Raw genomic sequence first — 24,111 nt, 5'->3', positions numbered from 1 at the left:
GCTGTACTGTAAACAACCAGCTTACTTAGCGATGACGTTTTGTTGGCAACCCTCCTTCCTGGTGGACGGTCATATTTGTCAAGTCAGCACTTTTCCTCGTGACTGCGTCGGCCATTTCTGTTCTTAAAAATGGGGGGAAAAAATGTTTAATTGGTTCACTGTAACATTTTAACCACCTGAAAAACTGAATTTTTGGTTTTCACCAACTGTAATCAATAATTAAATATGTAAATCTCTATATTACAGTATCTAGAAATTTTATACATTTTAAAGTGTTATTTGAATTAATGCATCACAATCTGCACTTATTAAGCATTAAAGTAAAAATAAATGAATAAATCAACCAGAAAAAACCAGAACTGCATTTATTATTACTTTATTCAATATTTTTATGACCTCCTTGTGTTCTATTTTTTTTCGTCGCCGCCCTTCTAAGCATGCCGACGACGATGCCGTCGTCTAGAGGCATCGCAATACGATTTGTCACACACTGACAAGTTGGTTGTGACTCTGTTGGATATTTTTTTGGGAAAATCTGCCCTGAATAAAATCTCCTTATACGTGCATGTAGTTCATCTGGCATCCAGGGCTATCCACCTTTAGCTGGACGTCCCAAACCGGTTCTCTACACACGGCAGTGTTGTTCTGCCACGTCTTTGTTTGCAACAGTTTCAAATAGATCTGTGGATGTTGATGAATTAAAGCACACTGTGCTTAGAGGAGGACTGAGCGGAAGCAGGAATAGGCGCTCAAAAGGCTGGTTGCGTAACTCCTGCCATGGTTTACGGCTCAGTAACAGCACTATGGAGAGACGGAGTCAGCCACCCAGCAGCCTTTGCTTTACGCCCTTTTACTCTGAGCCACTGGATGGCACAGATCCATTTGCTTCACAGGGTTTTATAGCTCTACTGACTCCAACGGATGGTGCTGCGGTAAAAGATGCCGCTATGTAAGGCCGTTTCTTGAGAAACACACATCTTACCATCACATAGTTCACAGAAGAATAATTGGGTAAACTGGAAAAAAATAAAATAAAATATTGTTTCCCATAGCCCAATCAAAGAGAAACTTCTTGTCAGTTACTTGAAATGTTTTTTTGTTGTTGTTGTTGTTGAACAGAGATAACAGAGCTCAAAAATGGTTTCCAGTACTCTGGCAGTCACATTATGAGTGTGTGAGTCACATTATGCAAGTGTTTTGACCTATACTTCAAGTGTTGCACATTCTTTGCAAAAATAGGTCCATCACTATCCACAGAGTGGTGGAACATATATTTTCAGGTATCTACATGAATTAAGTATAGGGAATGCAAATACATAAATATTTGTTTGAGTTAAACCATTCCACCAGGGATATAGCTGTGTTTAGCTTCGTCCATCTTCAAATCTGCTTTGACCAGCGTCCAAATGAGGATAGCATGTTCAGAGTGTCAGTTGTCAGCCATACAAAGGATTTTACATGCAGAGAGAGAAAAAAAAAAAAGCAAAACATGGATATCTCTTACCAGAGCACCTTCTTTCAAATGCTTGCTGTGTCCTCCACAAGGCTTGTGGAAAACTTTTCAACCTGACTTTTTATGACTTTGTATGGCATATTTGTGGAGAGAACCATGAATGTTTATCCTGTCAACCAATCCAGGTGGGAGACGTTAAAGTCAGTATTGTGATGCTACCGAATGGTTTCAGTCTCAATGACATTTTACATTTTGAGACGTTTAAAATCATGGTGACACACAAATGAAAATACTTTTAACACAAAACATTTATTTCGTTCCTTTTGGGATTTGGTTTGAGTAATGTGAGCGGGGCCGATTGAAATACACTGACGTGTGCGTGGGTGTGGAATATGGCACGAGCCTTCAGCAAGGCTTTTTGTCACGTCAGGTATTTTTCAAATTTCAAACTACTTGCGCGAGGGCGGAGCGGCTGTCAAAACAACCTGTCAGCTTCCTCCGGCTTGTTTGAGCACTTTTGAAGGCAGCGGCAGCAGCACTGCTCCGTCCTGACTCTTTTAGTCCGTTAAGAAGCTACTAGTCCAATTAGCTCAGAGGGGGGAGGGAATCCACGCAGTTAAACTCTCCGCTCCCGGAGACTCGGCGAAGAGTATGAGCCCTACCAAGGTGTGTGATGACGACCTGAGCCGACTGCCCGCCATCAGCAGCGACCGAGTTGGACCGCGAGCGGCTCTCACATACTGAGATGATGGTGGCGTACTTCCAACCACAGCTGATTTAAACTTAGGTTTTTGGCTCCCACGGTAAGCCTGTTTAAGCTCCAACAGAGGCGCTACCGACGGATCGGAAGTTTTTTCCCCACCGGGACGGTTTGTGAGAGTGGTCGGTTAAACATGGACACGTTCGCCAACGTGCTGCTCGTCACCGCAAACGTCGGCTCGCTCTTCAACAATGTAAGTATCCCACAGAAAGGTAAAACTGCCGTTAACAGGCACACAACACCACAATGGTAGCAGCCGCGGAGGATTAGATTAGGGCTCACACTGAAACGAGTTACAGCAAGTTACTGGCAGGCTACTGTAAGGTCTCTAATGCCTGACGTATTTGTAGGGTAAGGTTCTTACAGGTGATACATTGTTTTATCTTGTTGTTACGTTGTTTATTTCACGTGTGTTATGCGGCTGAACCCAGTCTGTGAATCGTTTTTATCACAGTCGCGCTCAGCGGTGTTCTTCCGCTATCTTGGGTAGCGTAAGCTCAGCTGTCGTTACCTGCCGACGAGTCACGTGACCCGGTCCTAGACAAGCAGATAACGTTTTGATCAAATGGGGTCTGATCGAATATGAGAGGCTTCAAAACTACTGTCAGATCCAAGTAAAACCTTTATATACCTTATACATTTGGATAAATGTAAAACTATTTATTGAAATCAGACTCATGAATCTACCGGTGAAGCTGTTTATGTTGTTATTGTCCACACTTAAAGGTGCATCCCAACACATTAGAATGTAATTGAAGAGTTAATTTCAGTGATTCAGTTCAAACAGTTAAATTTGAGTAATTTGGTTTCAACCTTGTATTTCTATTAGTTTTAATTATTATGTCTTGGAGCTAATAAAAATCTTATAGCTAGACTCTGTTCTGAAAATTTAAATATTACACATGACCAAAGACAAACAAACAAGCAAAAAACAGGACATTATATACTGAAAAGTATTTCTAAGTCCAGGATGCTTTCCTGAACAGCCTTCCGCTGGTCTGTAGTGTTGGATCTGGTATCTCTCATCTTCCTCTTGACAGAGCAGAGAATGTGTACTTTGGTGAGTTTACTTGGAGAAGTAGGGCTCCAATATGGCAGCTTTGCTATGTGTAAGTTTTGTTGGAAATAATACCATTATTGAGGACTTTGCAAGTTGGTTGGTTTGTTTAAAAGTGCTCTAAGGTTTGTTGAGGTGAGAACTGCTGTATGATGAGAGGAGACTCCCGCTTAGCTGTGATCATCATTGGAGAGGTAATGTGTTGTTTAGCCCTCCATTCAGGTTACAGCAGGACCGAGTTTTGACTGAAGGAGGGCTGACCTTTCACCATCTCAGATTCTGATAAATGAAAGTTTATCAATGTGTACAGAGCTTCTTCCTGACACATAGTATATAGACCCTCTGTAGGCCAGTTTGATGCCCTATAAAGCAGAGTAATACCGTTGTCATTAAATTGGTATTGGTAATTTTTGCAAGTACCAATACTTGCAAAATCTATTGGTACTCCTACCTTCTGTAGGAGGTTCAGAGTCCTACAAAAGCAGCAGATGGCTATGTTGCCTTTGGACTTAAAAAACAACAGTGGACCAACACTAGTAATTTGTCTCAAGGTTGCAGAGTGCACTCAAACCGGTTGCACATGAGACCTAATTTGTGAGTGGTTCGCCTACAAAAGAATCTGAGTTTGCACCGGTGTTACCACTTGCTCCAGGAAAAAGAAAATGCAGAACCCTATGATTTCCACAATGCAGAAAACATAAGCAACAGAAATCTTGGAGTTCAACAAGCAAAATGGAAAGAGATTTCCATTGTATTCTCACAATGAGCAGGGATGTTGGTACAGTCGTTTCTGTGGCCTTTCAGCCGCTGCAACTCTCATACATGTTTTAACTGGTTAAGAAGGGCTTGGCTCAGCTCTGCTGTCCTCTCCTTACAGAGACAGAAACAACGTCAGTCAAGGCAAACAGTGTAAAAAAGTTAGTCTAGAGCTTTGGGTCCAGCTCCACAAGTCAGCACCATTTGCGGATTCTCTTCCTCTTCACTTTAACTTGATTTCTAAATGTGACACAAAATTTATGTTCTTCTAAAGAGAGGACTTTGGACCATTTAGCAACAGTCCAGTGAGTTCAGTTCTTTTTCTCCAATGTAAGCATGACGCTACTTTTGTTGTATCTAGTTCAAGTTTACGTAAAAATAAAGCAACAGCTATAGCCCATGTCCGTGATACGTTTGTGTAAGATGGCTCTTTAAATGTCTTGTATGGCTTCACAGTTTGTCCCTGTTGCTCGTGCAACTGTTTTCCTTCCACTCAACTTTCTATTAATATGGTTGGATAAAGCAGCAGCCAGCTTCTTCAGACATAGCCTTTTGTGGCTTGCCTTGCTTGTGGTGGGCGTAAGGCATATTCATCTGCGTTAATGGAAATAAACACTTGAAATATATTACTGTTTGAATCTGTTTATGTTGTATGAGTTTTACTCTTGGAATTGAATTCCTGGAATACATTCTTATTCGAGGACATTCTAATTTATTGAGATGCAAATATAGTTCAACCAGAAGCAGCGCTGTGGTTAAGTAAAGGTCATGACATACTTTAAATACACAAAGTTTACTTTATTTTAATATTGGACTATGCTTAGAGGTTTGTGTACATGGAAGAGGGCTGCACAATATTTGCAAGACAAAATATTTTGCTATTGTGACGCTGAAAACACTGAAAATTCTGATCTCAAATGACCCAGTTTTCTCACTTTTCTCGTTCTCTTTCCATCATTACTATATCCCAAGCACTCTCCCTGAACTTTATCGTCTTTTGCATATATCAGGTGTGAGCATAAAAAACTGTGAAAGACCAGCTAGCTAGCCAAATATGCAAGTTATTGGCAATTTAATGCTGTTTATATATTTGAAATAAAAAAAAGTCCATGCCAAGTACTACATCCTAGCAGTCCTTTGTGATTGCAACTAGTTAAAAGAACAGTTTATTATTTAATGACGCATGCGTCTTCAGTAGTTTGAAGTCATAGAAACTATCAGTGAAAGTCAACACTGATTCAAGCCACAATATTTTGTGGCAACTTGAGCATCATGTTTTGGGAATATGCACTATATGATGTTTTTGGGCACATTTATCTCATACCAGGGATCGTGGGTCGGCTTGCAGAGGTCATGTTGTCTTGTGCTGAACATGAAATGCTACTGAACAAGACAGAAACTCCAATACGTCAAAAACATCAGGTTACCAGACAGACATGATTAACATGAGGGAGTGACCAGCCCACAACCCAGATCTTAGAAAACATTGTCATTATATTTCTAACCAGTTGTGCAAGTTGCCACATTTAGATCAACTTCGAAGCTCCAGTCTGTTATAAAACTTATGTAAATATCCATTACTCTCCCTTGTTTCAGCCTGGGCTGGCTGGGTGAAACGTTCAGACTTAGCAGGAAGGAGGGTGCTTGCAGTCATGGAAATTTGGCTCAGGACCATATTTCCGTTGAGCAAATTTAGGTCCAACGATTCCGTGTGAGATCCCACAGTGGGAAATGCATAAACAGATGAATATCTACTCTCCCTAAGGGGAGTCGAGCCTTTCTACTTAACGCAGGGCCCCTTCTATTCTTATAAACAAACACTCTGAAATGTTGACTCAGGGTGAGAGAAGGATGTTAAGCAGACCACAGATTAAATCCTAATGCTCCACAGAAACAGACTTTAGGATCAGACACACACTAGCTGCTTCAGTAATACTGAAAAACAGACTTTGCTGCTCCTGTTGAAACAGAACCAGCGTGCCTAATTCTGGACTGCAGTGTTCATCTGCTCACGGGCTTTACTTTTTTTTTTTTTAATAATAAAGATTTGGAGACAAATCCAGTTGTCAAGTGTTTATCTTCATTAGTGTGCAAACATGGCTGTGGTTGCAGGCAGAGTGCTGTGAGGTCTCCTACCTTCCACCTGCACTGGGCCACAGTCACCCACGTCATGCAAATGCAGTATGCAAAACCATTTCTGCAGTCATGACATTTTAACTGACCTCTGATGCACCAAAATGCACATTCTGGAGCATCTGTGTAAGAAAAACCAAGCTCCAAGTAAACTTTTTTTCCTCAGAGATATTTTACTGAAATACACTGTTTTTTTTTTTTTTAAAAATGCAGTTTTGTTTTTATGCCCAAAATTTAAACAGAATTTTACCAGCCTAAAAAAAGAAAACTACTTTAAAGGGGAGAATCCCTCCAGCATTTTTGCAGCCTTTGACGGAAAGTCTTTCTTTAACAGAATCTAATGGTAATTTTCCCACCTACATCTTTACGTTTTGTTTCGCTGAACCCAAGTCTGATTTCTAGAAATATCAATCAGATCTTCAAAAATGAATGATGGAAAGAAAAATGAAAAAAAAAAGAACGCTTCATTATTGAAACTCCTTATGAATCAACTGCAACCTTTTTTTTTTGTCTTGGATAAACATCTGCCATCATTTTTCAACAAAAAAAATGCATAATGGTTCAATTTCATCTAAGAAATACATAAATGGAACAAAACTTTACAAGTTCGTAACATTGCAGTAAATTCAACTCATGATGTTGCTTTAGATAGAGTTGAACCTGCTGAGCAGGGTACAAAACAAAACGGGCTGCAAACTTATTATAGCTGCCGATGTTATCTGTAGATGTGCAGTTGGAACACGCAAAGTGGTGTGATGCTTCTATAATCTGTCAGTCGCACAGTTTTCATATCACTTTGACTTTATTCTTTCTGTAAAGAAAAGAAAGCCTTTTCTTACGTTTTTTGTAGTCAAATTTTGAAGTGCACATACACTCCCAAAAAATTGCAAGAATTTGCATTTTGCACTATTGGATCTTAAGAAGGTTCTAAGTAGAGCTTCACAATGTTAAAAGAAGAAATCAGCGTAAGAGACAAAAACTTTAATTGAAAACTGCATTTAAACTCAAACATGATTTTTTTCAGCTGATCAAAAGTTTAAGACCATAGCTCAAAAAAACCCAGAAAACCCCCAAAACAGAAATCAAAGTGCCAAAAAAAAGGACTCAGTAATGAGTAGCTCCACCATTCTTGTTGATGACTTCAAACAATCGTTCAGGCATGCTTGATGGCAGTGTTTCCAGGAGGCTAGTGGGAACGTTGCTCCAGGTGTTGAAGATGGCTTCAGGAAGGGCATCCACTGTCTGGAACTGATGTCCATTTTTGTAAACTTCCCTTGCCATCCATCCCCAAATGTTCTCAATTGGGTTTAGATCTGGGGAACATGCAGGATGGTCCAAAAGAGTGATGTTATTCTCTTGGAAGAACTCCTTTGTCAGGCGGGCATTGTGAACTGCAGCATTGTTCTGTTGAAAAACCCAATCATTACCACACAGACGAGGGCCCTCAGTCATGAGGGATGCCCGCTGCAACATCTCCACATAGCCAGCTGCTGTTTGACGCCCCTGCACAACCTGAAGCTCCATTGTTCCGTTGAAGGAAAACGCACCCCAAATCACGATGGCGCCCCCACCACTGTGCCGCGTAGGAAACATCTCAGGTGGGATCTCCTTGTCATGCCAATAATGTTGGAAGCCATCAGGACCATCAAGGTTAAATTTTTTCTCAGAGAAGACGACTTTCTTCCACCTTTCAATGTCCCATGTTTGGTCCACCCTCGCAAAGTCCAAACGGGCAATTTTGTGGCATTGAAGAAGACGTGGCCTTTGAAGACGTTTTTTTGTTTCTGAAGCCCTTCTCTCGCAGATGCCGTCTGATGATTATTGGACTGCAGTCAGCACCAGTAATGACCTTAATTTGGGTAGAGGATCGTCCCGTGTCTTGACGGACAGCCAATCGGATCCTGCGGCTCAGAGCTGGTGAAATTTTTTTGGGTCTACCACTTGACTTTTTTGTTCCATAACCCTCAGGATCATTTAAAAAATGCAAAATGACTGTCTTACTGCGTCCAGCCTCAGCAGCGATGGCTCGTTGTGAGAGGCCTTGCTTATGCAGCTCAACAATCCTACCATGTTCAAAGTCAGTGAGCTTTTTTGCTTTTGCCATCAGGAGGTCTTGACAGTGTAAAGACTTGACAGAAAATGACATGGAATCCAGAGTTTTGCACAGCTTTTGGCTTTTAAAGACTATGGTCTTAAACTTTTGATCAGCTGAAAAGATCATGTTTGAGTGTAAATGCAGTTTTCAGAAAATTCCCCACTCAAAAGTTCTTGTCTCTTGCACCGATTTTTTCCTTTAACATTGTGAAGCTCTACTTAGAACCTTCTTAAGATCCAATAGTGCAAAATGCAAATTCTTGCAATTTTTTGACTGGTGTTAAGATTTTGATCAGGAGTGTATTTTTTATTCATGTTTTACTTGAACAGGAAAACCTCAAATTAATTTGGAAGAGTGAAATGATCTTTCTGAGTCTGTTTTTTTTTATTTTTTATTACATAATCACCTCCTGTTTTACCAGCTCTTTTTAAGGCCACAGTATAACAATCCACAAGTGGATGTTAGGAGCTTTTAAAAATTGAATAATAGAGTTTTAAATAATAAATGATTTTTACCAGAAATTCATCAATACTGAAAACTTTCCTTTTTAGTTGTTCAGCACATAATGTGCTTTTTTTTCCTTCTACACGTTTGTTTGTTTTTTTTTTCTACAAATGCGTTCGTTTTTCATAGGCAGTCATATCACCTTGACCTGACCAAGAAAACTTTAATTCAAAACATTATTTGTTTAGCAAAACCTAAAAGGTAAACATAACAGCAGCCTGAGGCTACCACCCACCACTAACATGTGATGCAGCCTGTATTAGATGAGCCGTTTTGTCACTTTATTGGTGCGTTGCAATGAAAGTGTGTTTCGATGGAATATTATTGAGAAAACGGATCCTTAAATAACTCATTGAAGCAGACGCTCGTGCAATGGCAGCTATTACCAAACAACATGCAGTGACACAAACAAAGATTCATTCACAGCTGAAAAACATTCAAAACAGCTGCTAATCTTTCCTGGAATAGATTCCCCAGCTGGTTTCCGTGAGTCAGATTAGGCTGTGCAGAACGACCACATATCTCAAATATAAAATATTTCATTTAGCGTTTGAAGAGTAAAAGGTCACGACACTATGATTTGAAAAACACACAAAAAAAAATACCCGCTGAGTCCATAACAAACTGGACGCCAATTTCTGAAGATTTTGACGATTGAAGTGCTAAATTTAAAGTTGTGTATTCACATAATCCAATTTATAAACAATAGTCAATTGATTTCACTGGTTTTTTTGGGAGCATCTTTACTTGAAATGGCCATCCATAATTTGATACAGCTGTCAAATAAAAACTTTAAATCTGAAAAGTTGCATCTGAAAAATGTTTAGCACATTCAGAATATTTTTTGAGCAAAGTGGAGATATTTGTCTCTAGTGCACAGAGGATATTTTGGTGAAAATCAACACTAGTTACTATTAAAAACTATCAAGCACGATGGTGGAAACCCGATGATTTGGGCTTGGGGCACTTTATGCTCACTAACTACACCATCAGCTCCTCTATATTAAGGTATTCTTGGGTCAGTAAAACTGAAGCAACACGTTAGCAAGAGTTTCCCCTGAAACGGCCCTTGAAGAAGACAGAAACTGCTAGTTGTTGCCGCTGGGGCTGCTTTTACAATCCGTCGAGTCATAAGTTGTGATTCTGCACTTTGGTTTCGTTTAAAAACAACTAACCACAGATAAAAACCACACAAGTTCTGGGTTCACTGCTTATTATGCATATGAGATTATGGTTGTATTACCCAAATGATTATTGCACACATGCATGCTATGTGTTTTATGATGGGATGCAAGTGTTGATTTTGATCAGTTATTTGATGATGTATCTAAACAGAAGTTGAAAGAATATTGTTCTATTTAATTCAGTTTTCATTTTTTTCTTCCCTTTCCTTCTTTAAGTAAGCTATATAGTGATTTTTTTCTGTAACACAAACAGAAGATATGGATTTTTAGAATCATGTATGAAAGGCTAAAGTGTAATTGTTTTAATTTGCTTCTTAAAGGAATGTGGTCAGAATATGAAGCATATAGTTTCTATTTGACATTGATTGAAACTGTTGAATAAGTGACTGATGACGTTAGTCAAATGATTTTACTTTTTAATTTTTTTTTTCGAAGGTGGATGAAATCCAAAATGGATGGTTAGAAGAACTGTATAAGGTAAGGTTGAAATATTTTATATTCACATTAGTAGCCATCTCTCTGTTCTAACATATTAAAAGTTTACATGGGTGATCTCATGCAGCTAAAAGAAATACAATCTTTGCTAATTCTGGCCCACTTTTGTCGCTCTTCCAAATATGTAAAAAACAAAACTGTAAAACCTCTGATGAGCTGTAATGGTCAGCCTTAAAGCAGCGGCGACCATCTTCACACATCAGCACTCTGTAAGGTGAGCTTGAACATTAGACTCTAATGTTTTTGAAACAGACAATCCGGAAGTACAAGCCGCAGTTCATCGCCCTGCACTTCCAGGAGGTGGGAGGGAAGGACTACATGGTCAACATGGACAAGGCAGAAAACTTCTTTTGGTAAATAAAAACACCACTAAAAAGTAACCACAATGACTGTGTGGTTACACTGTGTTACATCTGAGAAAATCCATTTCCCTTCCTCTTCCTAGTAACATCGAGTCCAGTGAGGAAATGAAGGAGTTTGACAGGACTTGCATTTATGTGGACACCCAGTTCCAAGCGGAAGACAGCTTTACGGTAGGAAACCTGTGGAGATATTCCAATGTTCTTCCACAAGATGGCGATCTCCTCCACATAAAGATGGCCTCAGCAACAGATGTGAATGTGAGGCCGTCTGGTGCTTGATAGGAATCTGTAGCAGATGTTTGCTGATATTAATATAAATGCAACCATTTGACTGTGTAATAAGGTCATCTCAGACAATGTTAGGAGGGCATTTTTAAAAACCCTGAAAGCATGCTTTGTTTGTTGCTTTTTAGCTATTTTAATAAATATAGATTAAATATACAGTATGAATTCATCAAGCGCAATAATGAACTTCTGCGGTTCACAACCTTTAGTGACATATTGCAGGTGCACCCTCTTTAGGAAATCTGATTCCTTATACACTCTTTCTGTTTGCTCACTTCTTTTCCATCAGCAGCAGAACTTCATACATCCAAGCTTCTGTGCAATATGAGCAGCGTTCAAAATCCCAGCCTTTTGTATGGGACATGGCTCTTCTAGATGTAGTATAAAACAGTGTTGGAGCTGTAACACGGTGCAGGCACAGAGAGATGAGAGGCCCTCAAAGTCAGATTTGTTTGGTCAGCCGTGATGCTTTCAGTTACTGGACCGAGAATTTCTGTCCATAGCTGCCGTCTGCAGTGCTGTTATGGAGCCGGTTAGTGCAATCAAGCCATAGTTCATACAAAGTTATGCTTTCAAAATTCCAAAAATCTTTAGCTGCAATATTCTTGTTGATCACACATGACCACCATGAAACATGGCGGCGGCTGCAGAATGTAATCTGATATTGCCTTTCTTACGATATAACTGGAGTGTTTGCCATGGTGAATTAAACGTTGAACAGCTCCAAATATCATTCAGTTCTAGTGACGGGCCATACACCTGTGTCATTTTACACCACGGTTTTAGACAGAGCTGTGCGATATCTGGAAAATACTTAGTAATCCTATTACTGACTATTACTGGTTATGATTAACCCTCCTTTCCCCAAAACTTCTATTTTTCACCATTACAATGCTCACACTGTTCTCTGTGAGCTTTAGCATTTCAATTACTAAAGATATTGTAATTGAAAATACAATATCTTTGTATTTTCAATACAAATGAGCATTAATATGCAATTAATATGAGCAATTATATGTAGTTTTGATAGTCAGTTTTAAATGCATTAATCCAGTTGGTCAATTTTATGTGAACATCACTCCTTGCTGTGCGGTTGATGTTCAGGTCATAGAACGTCAGCCTCAGTCTCCACACTGGTCATGCAGGTCATTTCTTGCATCCATGTTTTTTTAACCTCATGTTTCACTAATCAGCTTCCAGTGGTTTAAACTGTGCTTGCTGTTGGCTGTAATGGGATTTGTCAAAGTTTCAATCCTGGTAGGGAGAAACACTTCTCCTCTACAGAAAAGTAGCTGCGTTTTTCTTCAACTATTAACCCTTCCTCCTCCCAGGTGAAACCCTCACACAGCGCGCCTGACAGTAGGGGTCAATGTCTGCATCTGTAGACTGAAGGTGCGTGAAGCCGAAAGGGGGGAAAGTCAATGACCAGGTGCGAGAGAGAGACGGGCCAAAGTCAATACATTTAACTCTAGATTAAAACTATTGATCCCAGGCTATCTGTACGCGATAAATTAAGCGTCGTGGGGGTGGCGGAGGACAGCTGGGACTAAGTTTTCCTCTGGACTCGAGTGTTTGCACCCTTCTCCGTTTGCCCTGAGAGGGTTGCAGCCCCTCTTCCCCAACCACCGCCCCACATAATGCCTCATTCTCATTTCGGCGGTGCCACCTGCATTGATTTTCAATTTGTTTCCCCCTGGCTACGGATCATCAGTTATAAAGCCAAGAGAGAGAGCTTAGCAGGGGTGGAGGGGGCTCTCTTTTCTCAGGGGCTGCGGACGTAGAGGGGCATGCATCCCCAGTACAAATGGTGTTTTGATAAAAAATCACTTGAAAGTCAATATTTTTTTATTAAACTGTGCACAAACCTGATTGATGAAGATGGGTGTTTGGCCAACTACGCGAAGGTGTGTGTGTGTGTGTGTGCCTAACTGTGCGAAACACGGCTACTAATCCCACATGAATCAGGCTTCCCTTCAGGAATCTCTGGAGAGGAACTTTACCTGACAGTTGAACTTTTTTTTTCCCCTTCGTAGAAACATTTCAACTCCTGCAGATCTGTTCCAGTAATTTCCTCCGTCACTCTATCTCAGACAAGTCGGTCTCTAACTGTTGTTCACTGATGCCGTCAATGGAGACACCTCTGTTTTAATAAACGAGGATGACTGTGGCACCGAAGATAAACGATGTCTTCAGGGAGAGATCTCTCATGCTCTGACTGATCGTGCGTGCGTGTGTGTGTGCGTGCATGCGTGTGTGTGTGTAGCCCAGCTCTCCGTCACGACCTTACCCCCTCCATGCGCTCACTTATTTTTCTCTCGGCCCCCTCTCAGAGCACCAGCGTTGGCAGACAGCAAGGCTACTGCTTAATACCTTTTAAATGGTTTTAATTTTCTGTCTTTATTGATTTCACAGGCCATGATTAATCAGATCAGTGGAGCAGGCAGTTAGTACATTAAAAATTGTCAGCCCCGTGTCAGGGATGATTGGGCGCTGGAGTGTGCACCCTCAAAGTGGCTCTGCTGAACATTTTTATCGCTTAAAGTTTCACGTGATTTTTGATTTGCTCAGTAGAAAAACAAAGTGGATAACCGGAAGATAAGGCTTTTACTACCTATAATAAACAAGTCGGTCCTTGAGACTAGCCATGTGTTTGTGTCTACATTTAGTTTTAGTTTCGTTTTGAGAAACATCTTATGATTTCTTTGAAATGCAGACCTGAAAATAAAGGGTTAGGCACATGTTCGTGCACAGGCATGTGTTTTGATTTGCAGACTGCAGTGTCAGGAAATCTGCAGCAGATATATAAAACTAAAGTGCACTGTTGTGCACTTCTGTTGTTGTTACTTCTGTTGCAGTAACATAATCTCACACTGAAACTCATAGAAAATTCCAACTGTTAATTTAATTAATCTTTTCAATGGACATAAAATATATATTCCATTAAGAAAAAAAATGTTTTTAACAAAATCATAAGGTGTACAATTGTTAACACCCGAACTGTCAATACTTTGACGACCTTCGTTTTGAGACGGTACTGAACTTTGTCTTCTATAGCGTTTCACAATGTTGAACCATAGATAGAGCATCTTTGACCATTACTCAGTCTCTCCAGTCATCCAAAACCATGAGTCCACTTTACCCTGTCATTTTACCCTATAGGTCTTCTGTAAGGTTTTGATTTAGGAACTTGGTCTGGGGTTCCCAAGTCAGTGCTTGTACACACCTGCTTTAAATGAAACCAGACCCCTGCAGAGGTAACAGATGCTGATGCGCCATTTTATTCAGGTGTGTTGGAGCAGGGATGCGTCTAAAAGTTGCAGGATAGTAGCTGTCGAGGACTGGACTTGGGCATCCCTGGTCTAGGGACTTGGATGGTAATGTTTTGGGTCCTGCTGATGGAACTACAAACGACTCTTTTTCATGTTTACATGTATCCAGCCCATCCTGCCTCCCTTTTTGTCCCGTGACACTTATGATAGGAAGTAGTTAAAATATTCCCTTAAAAACCTTTTTCAGTTACTATTGTTTATTTATTTATTTTGGAAACAAATATGGCCTGGTGTGTCGTAAGAAGTTATCCATGCTGCTTGTAAGTAAGACCAAGAAATGTTAGACATTACAGCCTCTATTGAAAAATAAAACTATTTTAATATAATCAATTTTTTTTTTGTTGCCAGTATGCTGACAAAGACCAACAAATTTGCCCCAAAATATCAGACTTTTGAAAGTACACAAAAATATATTTGTAGTACACCAATTACTAGTTTGACTGCAGATATGAAATGTACCAAAATGATGCTGTTTTCACTTTTCACTATGGTAATGCAAATTAAAATACACTACATTATGACTGTATTTCATGTTTTTGTTCTTAGGATGCTTATTTTAAAGAGATGCTACTGTGCTTTAATCCCTTGTTAGCTTTTTGGGATACAGTGTGTATTTAACTACACACTGTAATAGTTATTGGTGTGGTAAATGTTTTAAATGAACAAATGTTTGATCATTTTATTTAATCTCATCTAACAATAATTAGTGTCAAACATGACAATGTATTGCTACATTTTGAATTAGTCATTGCAGAGGTTGGTTGCAAAAATGCTAAATGATAAAAAAAATTACTTTACACATGCTTGCCTTAAATACTAAAATAGGTAACTAACAAATTATTTTACAACTAAATTATTTTTTGTATGTTTTTTTAAAAGAAATTTAACATTTTTTTATTCATTTATTTATTTTACTTAATCAGTTTCTGATTACTTTATCGGGTATTGAACATCATCTGTTGTTTTCTTTTGTCCACAGGCTTTGGGCAGCATGTACTTCATCCACAAGACACTGAAAAATATCTATCATTATGACTTTAATGGTAAGAAATCCTTAAAGTGTGAAAGTTGCATTCATTTTTATTGGTTTCTAATGAATCAGGTTGTGATGAACATTTCTGTGTTTTTGCTTTTTCACATTTTCTTTTCTTTTATAAATGATTAAAATCCAACTGGAAGCAGTGTAGCCCTCTGCTTTGATCAATAGCTCCCACACCATGAGGGACCGGGTTGCTGTTGCATATGATTGGCAAAATTCCTGTCATTTTTTTATAGGATATTTTAAGATGTTTCTGTGTAATGATCGTTTAATGGCTCTACTGCCTAGGCAGGCATTTGCAAAGTACTCAGATTTAAAGTGGAGCTCTTATTTCGGCTGCTGCATAGTCCGGTCACGTTAGGTGTGAAAAAGCTTGGCAGAAAAGCTTATGGAAGAGCCATAAACATCCCGGAGCTGCCACTCGCTGTGTGGCCCGAACCGATTGTCGTTGGCCAAACGGAGTCTAATGGCTCCCGCTTATAGATTCCCCTCATCACGTACGCCGCTCTGATGAGGTTAACACCAGTTTATTGATCGCTGTTTGCATGTTTTCTCACTCTTTTCCATGTCACCGCCCTCGCTCTGCCTCCCCCCCGCCACCCGCTGCTCCCAGTTAAGGATTTTAAAGCCGTGGTGGGAAAGACCAAGTATGTGGGCTCACTGGACGGCGTCGCCACCGTGGAGAAAGAAAAATTCCCGAAGAATTTCTGGCCCGATGTAAGTCTGTATGCAAGAGTGTGGGGAGCGCTACGGCGAGGGGGGATGCTAATGGGACGAAGGGAGATGCTGGGGAAAAATGAGTCCGCTGGGACTGCTGACACAGAGATGAGACAAATTATCTGCAAGAATCAATGATTATCAGTTTGGCGCTTTAAAGACATGGTTCCCTGGTGTTTAGCGATTCTCTCTCATTTGTCTCTGTTGCAGTTCAAGTGGTCCAGGAAGGGCTACATGAGGACCCGCTGGATCATACACAACCAGTACGTAACGCTCAGAAACAGTGAAACACTTTATTTTTTGATCAATTGTATTGTGTTGTTAAGAGAGTTTTAGTAACACTTGTATTAAGAGTAAAACTGACCTTTTTTGTGATCTTTCCAGATTAATATGTAGGCCAGCGTTTGATACACTCATAGAAGAGATGGGACTGAAAGCAGAAATTCAGTGATCAGCATTTATATAACCTTAGCTTTTGGGTTGAACAGAACATGAAATTGTCTTCTTCACAAAGAAACATTTAGGGAGCAAAATAATTTTTTTTTCTTAAAAACACAACAGAGTTAAAGAGCTTTTACACTATGGCTGTGTGTAAAAAAATAAAAAATAAAAAATCACTGATTCTGACTGATAAAAGAATCTTTTTCCATCAGTAACGACTTCAGACTGAAGAGGGTTGTTGCCAAGTGAGTTTCCACACAGTCTTTAAAAGTCTGCAAAAGTGTTGTTTTATTTGATTTCCCCCCCCCCCCAAGTTTGGGAAAAAAATTCAGTTATGGAATTAACTATGTAAAAATAATTTGCCATACAGCCTAGAATTTAAAAGAAACGATGGCAAAATTCTGAAACGTAAAAAGGTTTTTTCATTAAGGTTATATTTAATTGACTTCAGCAGTCTTGGATTTGTCACCATATAGTTTAAGATTTTGACCAAAGCACTGATCAGTAAGATTTTTTTAGTCACTGATGGGAAACCCACAGATAAAATATAAAACAACTTCAAAATGTAAAATGGGGCAAATTCACAGCTTGTTGGCCTCTTGGTTCAGGCTCTTAAACTGTGACTGGTTAAATGCCAGATAATCTTAACTTCCTGTAAACCAGTTTTAAAAGACTTACGAGTTACAGATTGAAAAGCAGCTGATCCAAATTAAGATAAGATCAATTTTTTATTGCTCATAAAAATGGAAATTTGGTTTTAATAATGTGTCAGATGCCTCCCATAACTACATCATAAACATTTAGCGCGAAAATTATAACTCTAGTTTTGGAGTTCAATGAAATAAGGCACAAAGGAGTTCTTGTACCTGTTCCTTCTGTATCATGGCACCCTGAATCATCTCTGAAGACAAAAGTTCAAATTTACTGCTCTATTGTTGAACTTAATTTATAGAGATTTTGTCATTTTACAGCTTGTTTTTTGCACAACTTGGTGAATTTGTTCTACACTGAATGGCCAACCATTTTGAAAACAAGTCTTGAAATATTTCACCTGTATGTGATAAATCTGAGTTTCCATTTTTGAAATGAGTGATAAAGAATATTTTTCACATTTTGAGATGTACTTGTACATATAAATTGATTCATTTATAAATATAATTGTTGCCCTTAGCCTGGAGTTCAACTTGGTTCCATGTAGTTTTTAGCACTCTGCAATCTGTTATCTTTTTTTTTTTTAACCACATAACAAATAAAGTTGACTTTAACTGTTGAACAGTGATGCTACTTGGTGAAGACAAAAAATATGTTAATGCTTGCTAATGTCTCATTATCAAACATTTATTGGTTGTTGCAGTTTGGAAATTCACACAGAATTATTTATCTTTGATCATTTTTCTTATTAATCCACAGCTCAGTAACAACTTGTCAACAAAATCATATTTTTGTCACTCCTTTTTAGTGTTTGTGTTGTTTTCACGAGGTTATGAAACATGGCACATTTTCAAGAATTTGCAATGTTCAAGTTTAAACCTTGAACATTTCCTGCAGTTACAATTATTAACTGAAGAGTGTATAAACCTGGTCCTTTTATTGAACCAGGCTCATCATCTGGTTTAACTCACAGACTTCTAATCTGCTAGATAAGAACAGAAAAGTTTCAGTTATGGTATTACGTTGTGAGGCAATAGTTACTACTTTGATGCAGAATTCCTGGCACAAAAGGGTCAAACTTCTGAGCTGTCGGCAGGCTACACATTATCAGGGAAGTTGTAAAGTGACACCCGCACTATTATACACTTGCACTGTCATTGTTGTTCACACACGTGTCATCTTATCTGATGTCAAACAATTTCTTTTCCTTTGTTTTTTTCATCTGCTGCATCTTGTCGCGTTTTGCCGACGTTGGCGACTGTGGCTGTGGAAACAGCCACAGTCGCCTTCCTGTCTTGTGATCGGAAGGTTGTAGGTTCAATTCCAGCTTTCTCCTGCCTCGTGTCGATCTGCCCTTGGGCAAGGCACTTAACCCCAAATTGCCTACCAATCTGTGTATGTGTATAAATGTGAGTGTGAAATGTGACTCTAGTGTAAAGCGCTTTGAGTGGTCAAAATGATTGGCTAAAGCGCTATATATAAGTTCAGTCCATTTACGTCTGTGTTGTCTGCAGGGGCCTCGACCTGGTCAACATCCACCTGTTCCACGATGCCTCGAACCTTATTGCCCTCAACTCCAGTCCCTCCATTTATTCAGCCAACCGCAAGAATGCTCTCAAATACGTCATCAGCAGGTGGGATCAGCAGCTGTACACTTTGAATGGGCCACCCGAACACGTTAATATGCAGAACACTTGGATTTATACTGAGACTTTATTACAGATTCATGGACTGTATTTACTAATTGGGCAGGTTCCTAAAGTACTTGCCGACACTGAATTTTATTTAGGGATGTCAGATTGAAGAGGACTGAACACAAATGAATGAGACGCACTTTTCAGATTTTAGTTGTAATAAATATTGTACCTCTCTCAGTCACGCAATACTTTGTGTTGATCTATCCCATGAAATCCAAATAAAATACTTTATCATATGTTCTTGCAAGATAAAAATGGCAGAGAATTGCTCCAGGCAACTGTATTAATTTGTTCAAATTTAAAAACCAGAATATTAAAGAATATATAAAGTAAACCTTAACCTTTTGTGCTAAACAAATGAAAACATTGTTTATCTTTTCTAGGTTATCAGACAGCCGCTACGCTGCTATGCCCTTCTTCCTGTTCGGAGATTTTAACTTCCGTTTGGACACGCGTACATTAGTCCAGGTATGTTGTCATTTCAGTCATATATATATATCTATATGTATGTATATATACATGTGTATGTGTGCACCAGCTTCATATTTGAGCACGGACCCCCGCCCACTCCCTCTCATTTCTGCTTGTGTTGCTGACCAGTGCCTGACCATCGAAGCAGATGTTGTAAAAGACGTGAAAGACAGCAATTACGAAGTGGAGAGAATCACATTTGAAGAAAGAGACAACGACCACCAGGTAATTATGGCAGCCAGAAAGCAACAAAAGCCGTCACCAGATTTGACCCAGATTGGGGTTCATGTTGCCTGCCCCGCCCTTCCCTTCCCTTCAGATGCTGCTGCAGATCGAGGAGAAGCTGTTTGAGTACGTGCACCAGGCGGTTTTCCGAGAGGACAACGGCAGAGCGGTAAGGACACATTCCAGACTTTTGCTCCATAAAAACGAGAAACTCAGGTTGTTGCCAAACAGTCGGGTCTGTTCTCAAAAATGTCAGATTACGACAAGCATAAGGCTATACACCCACAAAAACCAAAACCTCAAGGTGGTTCACTAGAATTTCACCTGGAATTTTAATAGTAGGCACACTTCCTGTTTTTATTTGCCGCTCAGCTTTTGAAGTATGACAAAGAGGTCACGCCCTTTCTTGATGCTGTCAGGGAAGAGGACATCACATTTCCACCCAGGTGAGAATAAATTTACCGTAACAGTAAACGATAATCTACGAAAGCCTTCTCCCGATGTACCTGACAATTGAAATATGATTTTGTCGTCTCCCTTAGCTACCCCTACAGTGAGGACCACCATAAGCCGAGGCAGTACATGAACACGCGCTGTCCCGCCTGGTGTGACCGCATCCTCATGTCTCCCTCTGCCAACGATTTCATCAGCAGGGTCAGACTGAACTGTCTGCATATTTCATTTTTACCCAGGAGACTCTTAATTGATGGATATTCAATTGTGTTCATTTTCTGTTTGTCTCAGAGAGATTATGACGGGGAGGGTGTTGTTTACAACACAATTGGTCCTAATGTCTGCATGGGAGACCATAAGGTAAGCCTTTAACAAACCATCTGTTCTGGTCAGGCAATAAATCAGCCACAGAGTGACTCTTTGGTGTTTTTCGGTGCCCCGCAGCCCGTATTCCTGTCCTTCTCGCTGAAGACGAACAACCATTGACTCCGATCCTTCTCAATGGTAAGAATATCTATAAGTGAAGCGCCACATGTGAGAAAGCAATGCTTCCACAGGGCAGATTTAGAAAGAGTTGTGGTAATCTCGTTCTTCTCCCTGGAGAGCCATAACCAAGCCAGCCCAGCGGAGTCAGAATATGAACTAAGATGAAGCACCTGCGGGGCACAAGTGCTCCTTTTGTGTCCAGTGTAGTTGAAGCACAGTGCGATCAGCACCTTCCACTGATCTATGTCTATTGAATCCTCTGGTCTCTCGCTGCTGCTACACATTAAGTGCATTGCACGACTTCTTTTCATTAATTACAATCTGGATGGCCGGCTGGAGAGGCATTCATCCCGGCCCGGCAGGATATTGGCATTTTTACGGCCATGATTTTGTTTTGCTGCTGTTTAAATTTATTTGTTTAAGGATGGACTGCTTTATCATGATGGTGTTTCTGTGAGGAGGGGGGGGGGGTTAAAATAATGAATTCCTCTCGGGGAAGAACGTCCTACAAAGACCCGTTGTTTCTTTTTGCTTTTTACATTTTGAGAGGATAATATGATTCCAACACTCAAGACTTAGTTTTTACAGTTTTATACCCCATCGACGTTTTTTCTTTTTTTTGTATTTGGTCATTAAACTACAAACTTAAGAGCTTTAAGCGGATTTTACGAATTGTGGTCAGAGAGGAAGATGACAAGAAGTTTAAAGTAAAAATAAGCCATGAAAACGCTCTGTTTTAGTCCATCCTCTACAAGTGGAAGTAACACACAACTACAAAGTAGGACTCCATATTTAAAAAAATAAATAATCCGATATACGCTACTGTTGTTGCATGTTACATATAACAATTTGACTTACAGTAAACAAAACCATGATTAAGAAAGCCTTAACATTTGTCCAGCTATTAGGACAAAAATAGATTCTTTATTTCCATCTCAACAACCGGCATGACGCGTAAATAATTGCTCACATTTATTGCAGTTTCAGTATTTTGCATAGAGTGATATTGAGATGACAATAATTATCCACTGTACAGTGGAGCCTGGCTTTAAATCTTCCATGTAATGGCCAGAGACGCAGCCAAGAGACCCACGGTAACTCTGGGGGAGCTGCAGAGATCCGCAGCTCGGGTGGAAGAATCTCTTCACACTCTTCGGTCTTCATGGCGCAGTGTCCATGAAGAGACACATGTTCAAAGAATTAATAGTATGCATAAGCCTTTGCCGGTAACAGACATGGAAAGCATGTGGAACAACATGCTCTGAAAACAAAGTACATAGCACTGTGTGGAGGAATCCAGCACTGTGCCCAAGGTGAAATGTGGTGTTTTGTTTTATTTAACCAGGAAGATCACATTGAGATTAAAAACATCTTTCTTTCAAGAGACTAGTTGTGAAGGCCCTTTTCTTCAACAAAGACTCGGCGCTCTACACTCTGTAGATTTTTTAAAATACATTTAAACCATGTATCAGTTTCTTTCCATGTCACAGCTCTGTGCTATTTTATGTTGGTCTGTCACAAAAAAAAAATCCCAGTGAAACTGGAGTTTGTAGAAAAGTCAATTGGGTTTAAATACCTTTTGAGTTAATATTTTGAATCAAAAGCTACTGCGCTATCCTCCCAGAGGAGACAGGAAGTTTAAAACCATACTGTGCATTTGTCTTGTCTCACTCTGTGTCTGTTCCAGGTGTTCAGATGCAACCCCCACAACTCAGCCACCCTGGATGCCAGCATTATCCTCTTCCACACGCAGGACTCATCAAACCACCTGCTCTCATACGTTATCTGATCTCTGAGCTGCAGCTTTCTCCATGCCGATTTTACTCGGCGTGGAGTTCCTGCTTGCAGCCATGTGGGCAGATCCTTTAATCCTTACTCGTTCTCAACATTTTAATGTAAACCCTCATTATTGTTGTAAAACGGTTTCAAAACATTGTGTATATATATTGTAACAGTATGAGCAAAACTGATTTTTTTTTTTTCTTTTTTGTTGTTTCAACATTCAGAACTCTCTTAGCCCTTGTGCACGGGAATCTGTCGACTTCAGAACAGATTGTATCTTATCAAGAACTGAATGTCAGCCCTGCAGATTAGATCCATCGGCTGCCACGCTCTGTCTACTTTTGGCACTTGTTGTTTTCTGCCACTGTGGCATTTTTAAAAATAGGAGCGCTGCTTTTTGTTTACCTTCCTATTGTCACGTTTCGACCGATGTTCTCCTCAGATCTACCTTTAGAAAAAGGCTTTATAATTGAAGTTTAACATTACTGAGACATACCACTGGACGGGCCGAAGGCTCTGTGAAATTTTACGGTGGCAGCAAAAATATCTAGCAGTCTTTATCTGCTATAAAAGAAATTAGATTGTCATGAAAAAATATTTGCCCGCTTTGAGATTTCTACGTTTTTTTTGTTTTGTTTTTTTTTGTTTTAGTTGACTGACATAATTAAGATTTCACAAAAATGTTGTTTTCTCAACAACAGGTTGGTTTTAAGTGAAGTTATCACCTAGAAATGTAATTTTGTCTGACCCTGGGTTATCTTGAGGTTTGTTCAGTGATGACGATGCCGGGCTTTCTATGTACTTACTGTACATAATACCAAGTGCTTTATCTCCCAAAACATCTCAGCTGTTCTCAGTCTGTCCACTCGTCGTTACTTCTGTGCCGCGGAGCATTGCTCCACTGGAACGTCTCTTCTCACGCTTTTTCAAATGTATCTTCTTTCACTGCCAAAAGCAAAAGTCACCGTGCTGTCCTCTTATGTTTACTTAAAACTGAAATACAGAATATGGTTTCTGTTTTACTCCCTGACTTAATTGAAACCTCGCAGAAAATGCTGTGTGTGTGTGTGTCGCCACACACAACACGTTCACACACTTATAAAGCATGAGGCACCGTTTAAGTTTTCTTTCTTCATGAGTGATTTTTATGATGCACGCTGTTAAACTGTAACTCCAGTGCAGTAATAGATATGTTTAATGTGTATGGTATCAGCTCATGTTTTAACCTGTAACTGCTTCTTACTGTGTTTTGCGTATTTTTGTGGTAAGTGATGAGGGACATGTACACTCTATTTATTCCAAATATTAGCAGAAGTGACGTTTTGGATGTCTTGTTGTTTGTACAGTTGGCTTGTTGCTTCACCCATAGCAAGACACAGTGATGATCAAGTCTCCATTGTCTGAACCGGTGTGTGATATAATGTAATGTTGTGACAGGAGTGGAGTTGGTTGGAAGGACCAGTATTACCTTTAGTTAACTCTAGTCAGACACTACATGTTTTACTTTGTCTTTTGGAAATAAAGCATGCAATGCAAAGTGGTTCTGTTATTTGAGTCATCTCCTCGTACTGTGTTTGGATCTTTGATTGTGAAAGATTCACACCAAGAATCTCTTCATTTCCTGGATAATGGCAGGATTCCCGATAATAAAAATACACTTCTAAAAGCATCTGTGGCGAAAATGTAGCGACTGAGTGCAAGAAAATATATGTGAAGGTATAATACAGTATTTGTAT

General features: G+C 39.6%; 1 protein-coding gene across 1 annotated transcript; it reads left to right on the top strand.

The window, feature by feature from the left end:
• Window positions 1-1,903: 1,903 nt before the first annotated feature.
• Window positions 1,904-23,916, top strand: inpp5l (inositol polyphosphate-5-phosphatase L). The gene is made up of 16 exons (XM_007563841.2): window positions 1,904-2,406; window positions 10,378-10,419; window positions 10,690-10,790; window positions 10,883-10,970; window positions 15,393-15,456; window positions 16,066-16,169; window positions 16,380-16,432; window positions 18,776-18,895; window positions 19,342-19,426; window positions 19,559-19,654; window positions 19,749-19,823; window positions 20,027-20,100; window positions 20,197-20,308; window positions 20,399-20,467; window positions 20,552-20,611; window positions 22,281-23,916. The coding sequence occupies exons 1-15, from the start codon at window positions 2,347-2,349 to the stop codon at window positions 20,591-20,593; spliced, it is 1,185 nt and encodes a 394-aa protein (XP_007563903.1). The 5' UTR covers window positions 1,904-2,346; the 3' UTR covers window positions 20,594-20,611; window positions 22,281-23,916.
• The last annotated feature ends 195 nt before the right edge of the window (window positions 23,917-24,111 follow it).

This window comes from Poecilia formosa, unplaced genomic scaffold (genome assembly GCF_000485575.1).
Source record: "Poecilia formosa unplaced genomic scaffold, Poecilia_formosa-5.1.2 Scaffold5, whole genome shotgun sequence".
NCBI lineage: Eukaryota > Metazoa > Chordata > Actinopteri > Cyprinodontiformes > Poeciliidae > Poecilia > Poecilia formosa.
Note: the sequence above shows the minus strand (reverse complement) of the source record. Positions and strands in the feature narration are given on the sequence as shown.